This window comes from Amphiura filiformis, chromosome 3 (assembly GCF_039555335.1).
Source record: "Amphiura filiformis chromosome 3, Afil_fr2py, whole genome shotgun sequence".
NCBI lineage: Eukaryota > Metazoa > Echinodermata > Ophiuroidea > Amphilepidida > Amphiuridae > Amphiura > Amphiura filiformis.
Window position 1 is genome coordinate 30,730,547 of NC_092630.1, and position 14,338 is coordinate 30,744,884.

The 14,338-nt window shown below is 37.2% G+C and overlaps 1 protein-coding gene across 1 annotated transcript in view; it reads right to left on the minus strand.

Annotated features, from left to right (window-relative positions):
• Positions 1 to 14,126, minus strand: part of LOC140148345 (S-adenosylmethionine sensor upstream of mTORC1-like) — an 85,828-nt gene extending 71,702 nt beyond the window's left edge. The window contains exons 1-2 of the mRNA XM_072170268.1: positions 14,029 to 14,126; positions 3,041 to 3,164 (exon numbers count right to left, since the gene is read on the minus strand). Of these exons, the coding sequence (XP_072026369.1) occupies positions 3,041 to 3,155 (115 nt within the window). The 5' untranslated portion in view covers positions 3,156 to 3,164; positions 14,029 to 14,126. The remainder of the gene's footprint in view (positions 1 to 3,040; positions 3,165 to 14,028) is intronic.
• Between the last annotated feature and the right edge of the window lie 212 nt (positions 14,127 to 14,338).

The window sequence follows — 14,338 nt, forward strand, 5'->3', positions numbered from 1 at the left end:
ATGATCATTTCTCTTTCATCACCAGTCACCATTGCTTAATATGTTTGTTCCTACAACATGTATCTTTGGGTGGATAAACTTACTACTCCTGATTTTTTGGAATTAGAAAAAACATTATCTTGTTTTAATAAAGGTAACATAACTAAATCCTAATCCTTTAGTTAAATGGTTTTAACTGGCAATAAAATTTTGATATTTTATGAATTGAGGGAAAGCATGTTTTCTTACAATGTAGTCACAAAATTCTAAGACTTAGCACAAGTCTAAGCATTTTGAATATAGGCTAAGATATAGGTTACACTGTTAATATTTATGTTATGTTATATTTTACAAGTCATTGAACTTGATGTCATAGCATACAAAAATGCCCTACACACACTTGTTTTTAGCCCTTATTTCCAAAAGTTTACCAAATATTAAAATTGTTAACTTTTATTGCCAATTAAAACTAACTAAAGGATTAAGATTTAGCTATATTTCATTTGGCAAAACGGGACAATATGTTTTAATCCAAAATAATTAGTGCTGGTTTTTTTTCTGGAATAGAGACTAAAACTCAGCAAGTTTTCAACAAAGAGCATCAGTGCTGATGGGGTTTTCTACATGAGATAGTGGATGATAACCACAATAGTTTTATTAAAATAATTTTGATAATTTTAATAATTTTCTATCAGCCCGGCAATAAAACAGTATCATCCCACAATAGACTAAATGGATGTTGCATTGCACATCACATCACAAAAATATCAATAAAAATTAACATGCCATGGTATAATATTTATGCAATTTTAAATATTTAGTGGGAATTGCCTTAAACCAAACAACACCCTCTCTGCTCTCTGTTACTTCAACGGCACCCTCTACTGCAAATTATATTGGACCAAATTTTCTGGACAAAACTAGATATTATAGAGGGCAGGCTTGAATAATTGATCATAGTGCTCTTCACTTAAAAATGTTTTTCTAGTAGTTTCTAGTAACTTATCATGGCTCAACAAGTGGTATATGCATCTTGTTTGCAGCCCTGGAAAAAATGTTGATTTGTGCATTTTGAGGGCCACTGGACAAAACAAAACACATTATGCAGCGTAAGACTTTCCCAAACTATACAGCAACCTTGTTTCTACATATGAAAATTCTAAAAAAAATAAAGAAAGATGACAAGATTTGCTAGCAAAATATTTCAGTTAACACAAGTTTTGTGCATGTGAGATTTTCTCCCATGGGTCATGACTCATGATCATTGTCCTGCAAAGGTCTTATAAAACTTTGTTGTTCCTTCCTCACCATATGGCCATGAATGCTATGCGTATGCAGAAATGGGGAACCCTGAACATTATGTAGAAACGGGGAACCCTGAACACATGATTCACTTGGGAAGAATTCAAAACATGGCGACGCTACGGTTGCAAATCTTGTCGTTTTACACCTTCAAATGTGCTCAAAATTTACACACATGCACCAAATTATGCCATCTTCACGTGATGAATGGTAGGAAGTGGTATTTATGTGAATAAGTATTTTGTGTGTACCCTGGACCAGTCCTGTCTATCTTAGAAGCCTCAGACATTGAAGCGGAGAAGTCAGTGGAAACCGTAGTGATGGATGTTTGAGTAGTAGGCCTATTGAGCTGTATAAACTATGCTACTGTGAAACAATAAGAGAGCGGAGAGCGTGGTGCAATGGTTAGGGTAGTTGCCTTTAGTGCATGAGGTCCCGGGTTCAATTCCTGGCGGTGGCGATTTGACTTGGAAAAAAAAGTCTGAAATTAGTTGGCAACCTCTGTAGATTAAATTAAGACTTCCACTCTCCCCATGGGTCATTTAGAATTGGGCAAATGAATCATGAAAGTGCTCCGTCCTTCGGAGGGGACGTTAAGCTGTTGGTCCCGTGTACAGAGAGCCATACCTGTACATGTATCTCACAGCCAGTTTCGAAAAGAGTAGGGTGTTAACCCCTGACTGTTCCCAACCTGTACCGGTATTCAAATGGACCCCAATAGAAATAAGATTCAATAGAGGCTATCTTGGGTTATCCAGGGTTGTCAAAAAACCTTGAACAAATCAAATAAAAATAAATAAAAAAGAGTACCGTACCTTTTTTCAATCAATACATTTTTATATTCAAGCATTAGTACATCATTGGGCTATTCCATTTGAAATCTACAACCCCTCTAGAAAATGATGCTTTTATCTCAATTTCAGTTGAACTATCTGGGCAATCCATGTGAATTACTCTATGCAACTTGTGTTATAATCCAGCTGATAACAGTGGAAAATGTTGATATCCAGGAGGATTTGGACCCTGATTCAGAGCATTTTGTTTGGGATTTCCAAATTCTTCTATACCTTTTCCACTGTGGATGAACACTGTTGGATCTGGAATGGCTAAGCCTATTGAATTTGGTTAGGATTCCAGAATCTTAATCAAGGGGGTGTGGTTCTCAAATGGAATGGCCCATTACAACTTACCTTTTGTTATTTTAAACACTTTTGGTGTATAAACTTGATAGAAGTAGAACTATACACATCACACACACTTACTGGTATGGTTTCAAAAGAAAATGCATAATATCAAATGTTACCATGGTAAAAAAAAAATGTTCCACTTTGAAAATAATGGTAATAAATCATTAATAAAGCACTATAACTATAAGTAGTTGTACATGATCTGTCGTGCTCAGCGAATCACTCTGGATATTTATATGGCTGTCCTAATACTAATCTGGAATAAAAACACATTTCCCTTAGGCGATGAAAAAAGCCAACCCTGTACTAAAGGCGGACCTTTTAAGAAGGGTTGGTCTTCAGGCCCTTTTTTTTGCAAATGACCTTAAAAATCACCAAATCTGTAATATTTTGCAATATTTTGAAATACAATTTTTTTTTCAAAATTTGAGTCACCATTCATTTCTACAGGAAAATTTTTTCCCAATTTCTTAAAATCTAGGTTAGTCAGGCCCGTAGAACAGGGTTTTTTTTTTGTCGCCTTAATACTATTTTAATCCACCTTATGAAATGAACTTTTTTAAATGATATACCTTCTTTGAATTTCTTTCTCAATCTGGCATGGACACCTTTGACCACCTCACTACTCCGTTCTGCACAGCCTTCATTCGAACACACTGATGATATCGATGATGAACAACAGGCCATTGTCACGGTCTGTATAAAGACAAACAGTGTATCAATACTTAATTGTATTTGATGTTCCGGAAATTAGACTGAAGGAGATACTAAAGCCTTAATGTACGATTTCCGTCAAATTTTGATTTTGTTATTATTTACTCAAAATGTTGAAATAATATTAGTAGTAACTAACAGGAAGGGTTGCTGTCCATTTTAGGTTGAAATAACAAGGTAAAGTGAAAGAAACCCCACTGGTTATTTTGGCCATTTAACACGCAGTTCTATGGGAGGACATATTATCACAATTTTTAAATTATGATAATATGTCGAACTTTGCTCTGTTGATCTACAAAGACAACAAATTTGGCCGATTCCATTTAGGTGCAAGTTGGGACATGTGTAAACATTACAAACATGCAATAAAATCAGGTTTGAAAAAAATTAACCAATTTCATATTATAAGATCGTACATTATGGCTTTAACTAAAAATATAATGCGCTCAGGCATGAGAATGAACTATTCTAAAAAAACTGAACATTGTGAAAACCCTGAAAAATAGTGTGAAAATGGCTAAAAAGACCTAAAAATGAGCTAAGAATAAATAAAATTGTGTACATTTGAACAACAAAAAACCTTAATTCAGGTGAAAACTCTCATGCCTACATGTATGAACTACGTTCTTGATGTAGAGGCACTTCACAAAAATACCAATACAGGCATTTATACCATAATCTGCCCATATGTGATAATAATATGAGATTATTATAGTTTCCGCTGATAATCTCAATTTATTGCTATCTAAAAAAATCTAGCATAATTTATAAAGGTGTTCAATATTGTTTCTACAGAAATGCAATATAAAATTTCTCATAATTATTATAAAAATATGTTGGAAGATCAATTGCCATACCAGGACCATGGCTGATTGCACACCTGTACACTAAACCACCTTGTGAGACTTGCATCCTCATCATCTAGGTCAAAGCCTTTGAAGTCAACACAACAGTTTTGGGATAGGCACTTCATCAGTTAACAGGTTCATGCATATTTTGAACTATCATCTCATTGTGTTTGTTTCCATTTTTAAAGGTTTATAGGCTGAACCTAATCCATTTTTATATTCATCAGGAGAAATTAACTATTTGCACAATTTATCTAAATATTATTTTGTTAACTTTCAAAAACTTGATATTTTTATGATTTTTAGGTTACCTCTATATTTTCTCCAACTTTTGGCATGTTTTTTTTGGGGGGGTAGTTGTAGTAACTACAAATATTTTGAACGTTTGAGGACTTGTTCTCAAGTTGTAGATACTCCCATAGGGTGCCTCCAGGGTTTTATTTTGGCAAGTTTGCATTAGTATATCTAGTAAAATACTCACTTTAGAAACCTGTGTTACGGTACTGATGTATGTCATCTATGATTGCTCAACTTATTCTACGCATCAGCTTTTGTCCAAAGAAATATTTAAAAAGACGATTTTTGAGTGATTTTTATGAGTAGCGAAAAGTCCACTCCACGACTATGTACATGTGAATATGGTGATGAATGCACGCTAAATCGCGGGCGCCACATGCACGTAGCTCCATTTTATTATTGGAACTAGGGGGGCATTTTGAGTAGGAAAAGCCAAATGGTCCAAGACAACTCTACATGTACAGCAAAGTGGCAGAATATTACATGTCCAGAATGCGAGTGGGACCAGGGGGTGGGGAGTCCCCTTGGAGCTGAAGCATTTTTAAGAATGGAAACCACATTGTCCACATAAAAATATATTGATTTCTTGAACAAAATCCATCACTGCATTTTTCATATATATTTTACATTAATTTATAATTGTTTTAAAAGGCTCTACATATTTTGGGAAGTATGAAGCAATGGGAGTTCAAAAGTGCATCAACACAGCCGATCATGACGGGTGATCACATCAAAAATGTTGCTAAAATTGGCACTTCAACAACAAAAAATTAGACTGTTCAAAAAATATTCAACCTTTACTCAAAAAATACAGTTGACTCATAATTCAAAATAACTTTCATATCTAAATTTCAACATTAACAGAATAAATAACATTGGTTGTAAAAATGTCAACGCTGATGCAATGACTGAAGAATGATAACAATGGACTAGTATCTAATGCATAACTATAGAAAAATGATTTAATTTGTGTACATCGTGGAACATTCAACTACACGACTAATCACATGTGCAAATACACGAGCATACAACGCTACTCCACGTGTCCATATGCGAGGTTATCTGCGTACAACAGCTTACTAGGCACAGCACAGCCACGCAAAGAGTATGTTCCACGATGTACACAAATTGAATAATTTTTCTATAGCATATATACATGTGCAAATTTGAAGCTAGAGTTCTCGAGTACAGTAACTGTTAGCCAAACACTTTTGGCACCTGATGGGCCACTGAATATACTGAGCTGATTCTGGATTAATTATGGAGTATTAATTACAATTTCAAGCATAAGATAAGGTAAGAAGTACAACAATCCTTCATCATCAATCATCATGTCATCATACCCTTGTTATAATAAAGTTTATTGTATCTATACAATAAACAAATTTACCCCCTGTGAAATAGACTAACCCTGGTCCAAGCTTGTGCTTGGACAAATCAATATGATTGATTTATTGATTGGTTGCATAGCAATGGCTTTATGCAAGAGCCAATGGGTTTAGTGACTATTGTTTGAAGTAGCCAATGGGAAGTGGTCAATAGCCTTGTGATACTGCCCAGTTGGTCAGGGATTAGGCACATTTGCTATCTGTCATGGAAAGGAGTAGGTTTGGTCTCCAATGTGAAGAAAATTTTCCCACCCACCACACCCAAAAAATTAGGTCATATCCCAGTATTCAATACCTTTGTGGACAGTTACTTAGGAGCAGTAGTTGGCTAGGAAGGCTTCCATATCGTACGGGATATAGAGGTACATAGACCTAAGGGGTATTGCAGTCTGCATTTTAATGGTAGCTACTGGGCATGGGCAAATTACTAGGAAGAGGGCGGTAGCTGACCAAGGGAGAGGATTCAAGAAGTGCACATTTTAACTTCTCTTGGAGAGGTTAGGCGATTTGGGTATACAGATCTAGGCGCTCAGGAAATCCCTTTAAAAAGGGCTCTGTAGCTAGCCGGTTAATACATTGCTGTTAACTTCTTTTTAAGAAGTTGGGCCACACTTGCCGAGTGTGGAAAGGGCTCGAGAATACCCTGGAGGGCCCTGTTTCTTACAAGAAATTAATTTGGGTTATCTTCTCTGCAAGAAGAAGAGTTGGGCCACACTTGTGTGTGTGTGCAAAAGGGCCAAGGAAATTCCCTGGAGGGCCCCGATCTTCACGAGGAATTAATTTGGGTTAACTTCTGCAAAAGAGAAGTTGGGCTACACTTGCATGTGGGCAAAGGGCCAAGGAAATTCCTGGGAGGGCCCCGATCTTACGAGGAATTTGTGTTAACTTCTTTGCACACAAGAAGTGGGGCCACACTTATGCGTGTGCAAAAGGGCTCGGGTAATTAATACCCTGAGGGCCCCATATTCATTCATTAATTCATTTTCATTCATTCATTTCTTTCATGCATTTATGTATTGTACAAGGAATTAACTCATATTCAACTCATTCATTTTCATTCATTCATTCATTTCTTCATTGCATTCATTTATGTAACTTTCAAGGAATTAATTTTGGTTAACTTCTCTATGATAAGAGAAGATTGGGCCACACTTGTGTGTGTGCAAAAGGGCCCGGGAAATTCCTGGAGGGCCCAGATCTTATACAAGGAATTGTTGGGTTAACTTCTCTGTGAGAAGTTGGGCCACACTTTGTTCCGGAGAGGCTCCGACTTTTACGGATAAGTAATGTAGGCATGGGCTCGAAATTATCGGGAGGGCCCCGATCTCACGGGTGAGTAATTTAGGAATTGGCTCGGGAAATTCCTGGGAGGGTCCCAGATCTTACGGGTGAGCGGACACTGTGTGTAGATGGGAACAGACTCTGTATTTACGGGAAAGTATGACTATCCAGGTCAAAAATTGTGGCGGTAAAAAGGGACAGGGCCACAATTTTATCTTGAATCCAATTATATGAAAATAATTGGATCACCATAGGTAATTGCATAAGTGTTTACAAATAGTAATAATTCGTAACTAATACATTTGAGAAATAGTGCATGAGAAGTTGAACGAACTATGTCAAATATCCAGATTACTTTCCTGAATGTTTCCGGCTTCAGGAAAGTAGGATTAATGTATATGCACTTTTCTAAGGAATTTATATTAAAGGATTGACTCAATAAATGTATGTAAACTTCTCTTGAGAAATTTTTCTTGAAAAGTTAAGCCAAGTTTGATGTATTGGAACGGTACCCTTTGGGTCCGTATTTTATTGGATGTTAAATCCAAGTCTGGTTTACAAATAAATGGAGATACTCCTGACGGATATGCCAGCAAAAACTTTTGAGTAAAATGTGCCTTATTTCATTTGGGGGTAATATAATAAAAATATTTTTGATACAACAAACAGGCAACCATAGTAGACTAATCTAAGCTAATTTAGTTAACAATTTAGTTAACATTGCGTGGCAACAGTGCCAACACTATACAGTCAGTGATACACATCGTCATCATCCCTATATCTTTGTGTCAAAAATTGCCGTGATAGTACAGCGACTCCTCTCGCTTTTTCAACAGCTACGATCGCGATTTTGTTCGAGATAGGCCGAGCGACTCAGGCTAAGCATACCATGACTATCATATGAGATACACACAGAGTTTCTATATTCTACACATTATTATGATTTGTGCATGCTCTAGTACCCCATAAGATGTTTCTATTACAAGAAAATCGATTTGTTTTCAGGCAAAACCAGGGTTTTGTTTCCAGTACACTCACTCGAAAAGCAGTGCACTAATTAGCGGGGCCTTGCAGCTTGCTGTGGATATCTTTTACTGCATTTTTTATGTAAAGATTTTGAAATCCAATGTAAAAATTGTGATATATTTAATTTTGAGAATTATATTTCTACTTTATAGGTATAAAGGAACACGTTTAGTCCATTCAGTTAAGTTCCAGGTGCAAGCCCTATAACACAATGCATATGTAAACTTTCTTTATCTGTGTCAATAACAGAATATTGATTTCAACAGAGTATTGAGCTGTATGGAAACTAGAGCGATAACCGCACCATAGCTGAACCATGTGGCTTCGGCAGTATATTGTGGTAGGCCTATACCACTGTCACACGGAGTCTGTAATGGACATAATCTCTAAATGCTACATAGGTATGACCGCCTGAGTGGTGTTAATGAAAGAGGATAAGTAAAGAATATAAAATAAACTAGAGTAACTGTGCCCTTTGCAAGGGCACGAGGTGTTAGGCGGATGACTGTGACGATCTGATCAAGCAGCAATACTGTGCAGGATAGTATTAATTTTAATAAGACTGTTTTATTAATTGCCGTTTTAATATACCTTGATCGTGAGAAGCTGGCATTTTGAAAACTTGACTTTTGACCTCTGTATGACCCCCTTAATGACCTTAAGTGAATTTTAAAATATTTAAAACATGTTAAGAATGTCATAAGGATCATTGCATTTAAATTTCAGCTCACTTGAAGCATTTTGAAAACTTGACCATTGACCCCTTTATTGCCCCTTAATGACCTTAAGGGTTTTCCGTCGTCACCCGATTCGACTTGACTATTGGCGCCTGTTTTCAACGCTGGCATGCACTCAAGCGTGATGCTCGGCGTTATGCTGCAGACATCGCAGAGAACGATGCGTGATGATGCGTGTCAATGCTATTTTTTGCGACCGGCGATAACCAGGGCCACAAAATAAAGAAAACAATGTTTGCTGAGCGCAAGAAAAGTGGCCGCTTAAATATAACATGTAGGCCTACAAACCAAATTTTACCAGCGTGCTTCCACTGATAACGGACCTGGACCCCTCCCCCAAATTAGGCTTACGACAGTAGGGTCCACTGGTCTGAAGTTATAGGCCTACCCAACAAACACAGAATCAAGTTTTTTTTAAACATTAGGCCTAAGCGAAAGTGTTGGATAAATTGGTTAATTCGCTTTTAATAATATTTTGGCCTAAATGTTGGGTAACCACTACCGTATATTATAGGCCTATTATTAAAGGTTATATCGTTTGTAGAACGTTTCATAATGAAACGCACCACACGGCAAGTTTATAATCCAACATTTAAATCTTTAAAGCATTTTGTGTTATTGGGTAAAGACCTAGGCCTACTACGTGTACTGAATTCATAATGCATGCGATATAGACAACACCATCAAAACTATTCAATTTTCAAAAAAATGTGTCATACATTTACAAAAATAATATCATAGCCTAATAGGCCAAACGCTTTTCTACAGCTATAGGCAACCCAGTGTTTAACTTTGCTTTAATTGAACTGCTTTGTGATATGAATCCACCCGAGATAATTCCAGATATATAGTTTTTGTGACCAAAAAGTTTTCCTCTCGTAAACGGCACTAAGCATGCTAAGTAGGCCTATGTCTATAATAATTGTAGGCCTATTATAGTCAAACACTTCCGGCCATGGTGTCAAACGCTTCGCTTAAACATGTTTAATAAATCCTCTTTTTGGTCGATCGAGTCAGGTGAACATGGTGAAAGCTGAAAATTCCTCACTTTGTGTAACTTACTAACTTGATAACTCTTTGGTCCAATATCTTTGCAGATTGCAGAGGAGTCTTTCTTACACCCGCTTATGACCAAAATATACCAAATTAGTAAGAATATTAAGGCATGAAATCTTAATAATCGACATCATTAGAATAATTTTTCCTATTATGGTAACTTCTTAGGTAACTTTTTTTACAGTGAAAACTTTCCTGCGTAAACAGACAATTCCTTTTTTGTGGCCATATGCGTAAACTAACGCTTATCCGGCATCAGATCGCTGCGTGTATACTAGCGCGCTGGTACGCACTCAAAATATCCATGTACGCAATTAACTACGCATGGTGTCGCAGAAAAATGAATTTTTGACCTATTTTGGTCAATTTACGCGAAAAACAAGGTCCGTACCCCCAATTTTTTTTGCCGATTTACAGAGCATTTTATTTTTCATAACATATATAAAATTAAAAAAATTTGATCGATACAATTTTTTTCTACAACGCAAAAGGTTGTCTATTTTGAGAAAATTGCTGATTTTGCCATTGAAGTGTACAGAGATTTTTGGAAATGTACACCTCTTTTAAAACGGCTGTAGCTCAAAAGTGAGGTCCGCACCCCAGTTTTTTTTACTGATTTATTATCTACACATATTAATGTACAAAATATGTCAATTTAAAAAAAATTGATCGAATGGTTTAGTTACGACGGTAAACCCTTAAATGAATTTCAAAATATTTTCAACATGTTTAGAATGTCATAAGGATCATTGTGTTTAAATTTCAGCTCAATCGGAGCATTTTGGAAAACTTGACCTTTGACCCCTTTATGACCCCTTAATGACCTTAAATGAATCTTAAAATATTTTTTAAATATTTAGAATGTCATAAGGATCATTGCATTTAAATTTCAGCTCAATTGGAGCATTTTGAGAACCTTGACCTTTGACCTCTTTATGACCCCTTAATGACCTTAAATAAATTTTTTAATGTTTTAAACATGTTTAGAATGTCACAAGGATCATTGCATTTAAATTTAAGCTCAATCGGAGCATTTTCAGTTAAAATGACCTTTTTGACCCCTGTGACCCTGGATGACCTCCGACGCTTGGAAATATTTTTATTATATTCTTTATGTTTTTCTCTTTCATATAACACCACTCATGGGGTCATACCTTCGTGGCATTTAGAGATATGTCCATTTCAGACCAAATGGTTAGTCAGTCAGTAAGCTAGTAAGATAGTAAGCTAGTAAGTAAGCAAGTAAGCTAGTAACATTCACTCTTGTAGGCTGATACCATTTCATGGTTCAGCAAAAATATCTATAATACAGGGTGTTGACACTGTGTGATAGTCACGATTAAAAATGAGGAACCCACAAGTTCCTGTACTGTGCATCATGACCATGTGTACTCATGTACTATAGTGGGAATTCCAATTGAATGAACGCAGCTTTCAATAGCGTGGCGAATTTTTGCGTACACTGCGTGATGTACGCCAGCGTGTGCGACTGTGCGTGAGTAACGCGGAAGTGAATCAAACCATGCCAACGCACTCGTGATTGGATAGCATTGTATCCAAGGTCGTATGCTCGCGTTTGTAGTTTGAAATACGCAATATACGATCGCGGTTGGATCGAGTGCAGCTGTTAAAAGCTGCGTTCATTCAATTGGAATTCTTACTATAGGCCAGTTCCAATAATTCGGGAACTCACCTCTCCGACCGGGAGTTCCAACAAGTGCTGGCGTATGTGTTTGTGTTTTGCATTCACGTACATACTTAGCCGTTGGTACAAAGAAATCTTTCCTCCGTAAATGATTGCAAATTACACATTTGTAATCATTTTTCTCCACAAAATATATGAAAACACAGCAATCACAGACGACATACATCAGTGACACAGGTTTCTGAAGACTGAAGTAGGCCTACCGTTTAGTAATGCAAACATAATAAAACATTAACACTCTAGGCTACAGTCAGTCTATACTCTGCATCTGAAGTACAAAGTACTGACGCGGACGCGCCGGACGCACACATTGTGCCGACTTTGAAGACACGCATACATGCAGCAGGGACGCAGCACTGCGCACTGTTTACGCGCTGTATACGCGCGAGTTGTCACTTTGTACTTCAGAGACAGAGTGGACAAACTGTAGGGCACAATGTTTAGGTATCCCAGGCAAACCTTAGTTAACACATTTGCTAGTCAGCGAAATTCGCCGAGACCGGGGCCCAAACACAATGCATATTTACATAGAAATTTGAATTTTTTTCGAGAATAGGCCGTGAAGGAAACCTACATAAGGGACCGTTCATAAATACTTTGGTGGGGGGGACTGGGCACTTGGAATTTTTGAAGTCAAAACTTTTTTGACCCCCTCCAGAGAACCTAAAACTTTTTTGACCCCCCTCTATAGACATACAAAACTTTTTTGCCCCCCCCCCCCCTTTCCAAGCCAAAACAGTCTGGGGGAGGGGGGCTACTCCATTTGTGCAAACTTCGTCACAATTATAGGCCTACATGTTTGTTCAAACATTTATTTATATAGGTCTGTTTCCTAAAAACATGAAAGTTGAATGTGTTTTTCACATGCTGTGACTTGTATGAAGTTTAATTTCAATTTTATATGCATTCTAATTTAAATAAATAAATTAAATAAATAACAGCAACACAAAAAAGGGAAATTGACAGTGGCGTAGCTAAGGCTTGTGGCACCCAGGGCTAAGGATAGGTGTCACTCCGATTCTTGAAATAATTATTGTGCTGGAGCACAAATAGGGCATAGCGCTAATTAATTTTGGTTATATTGAAGTGGATATCGGTCTTAAATTGACCTTTCAAATGACTTTGTCCCGAAATTTTGACTTTCATCGCTTAGAGGGCCGTAGAATCTATGCTGAATTGGTCAATTCGGGCGCCCTTTAAGAGTGGCGCCCAGGGCACATGCCCCCACCTTCCCCGTCGCTATGCCACTGGAAATTGAGAGCAACATCTGGGCACATACTCAAGATTTTTAATACTTTTAAATCTTAAAACACTAGTTTATCAGGGCGAGCCAGCTTTCTTTGTCAGGGGTGCAAAATATAAATTTCAAGCAAAGACAAAAAATGCTGGTTCCATCATTTTGACCCGGTATTATCAGTGGGATATACATACATTATACCCTTTTCTTATAGCAAATTGTAGAATACATGTAAAGTCTTTGAGATTCCAAAAGGATGGGATACTGGTAATGAGCTGCCAGATTTTACACTATTTTGGGCCATAATCGAGGTAAAAAATGGCTTTACTGGTACATATGCGCGCGTAGCGCGAAAATTTTTTGCATGCTCTTAACTTGTTCTTTTGGCATTTTCTAGTTTAAAACTTTTTGACCCCCTCCTTTAGTAACCAAAACTTTTGGTCCCCCTTTGTGCAACTCAAAACTTTTGTGTCCCCCACACTTTGCCCAGTCCCCCCACCAAAGTATTTATGAACGGTCCCTAAATATGTTTTCTATACTTCACTTGACCCAAATATATGATTTTTATGGTGATAATCAAAGTCGCACATGGAATTTTAGAGGATTTTGATAGCAGTTCCATTAAAAAAGCTGCTATCGCCATGAGACTAAGTCTAAGATCTAGAAACACCCCTAAATGTCGTTTTGGGGAATTTTGCTAGAAGAATCTTTTTGATGAAAGTCAATCTTTGACAAGAGGTTACTTTGTTATGGAAATTGCTATGACAAAGATGTTTTCAGTTTTGGCTTTCTTTACTCGACAATGGCTTTAATTTGATATGTAAAATGATGCAGTTTGATGGCAAATTTGAATTCACCTAGCATACCTAAATGTTGGCACTTGCTACAACTTGACAATGCTTCAGAACAAGTCCTCAAACTTTCGAAATGTGTAGTTACTACAACTGGTGCTAGGCAGGCATGCCATGCATACAGCATGTGACGTGTGATAAATTGTCATTATTTTTAATATTGTGTGTGTTGTGTGCAGTGCCCAGTGCAGTGACAGTACACAGGTTAGTCCGAGGTGCTCTGACGATATTTACACTCCGATCGCCAGGCAATCTACGTTATTGTTGTATGTAGGCCAGTGGGACAACGAAAACGCTACGTGAACGAGCTAAGTGCAGGTAAGCTTAACCTGAAAATCGCATCATGGTTTGGCTTTAGGCTTGGAGTTGGAGCATGCTTTAGAGTAAAACAAAAAAATTTAACATTCTAAAACAACAAACCTGTTGTCGTTATCACGTCAAGATGCTGTAAACGCTGAAATTACATAGAACATGCGAAATAAAAGTGATGCAAGATATCAACAACGAACACGACCACCAACACTGACCGATCAAAACACATGCAGCAACCTTTGACCTTTTTCGCAGTCGCAGCGCAGGCAGCCCAGTATGACAAGCCATTAGCGTCATAATTTCTTATAATAAATTCAGTGATCCCAGCGCAAGTGTGAAATAATTAAACATGGTGCAGTCATGTCTACAGTAGATTTCATCTCGACCTTTGCAGGACTTAACCCCATTAAAAGCTATT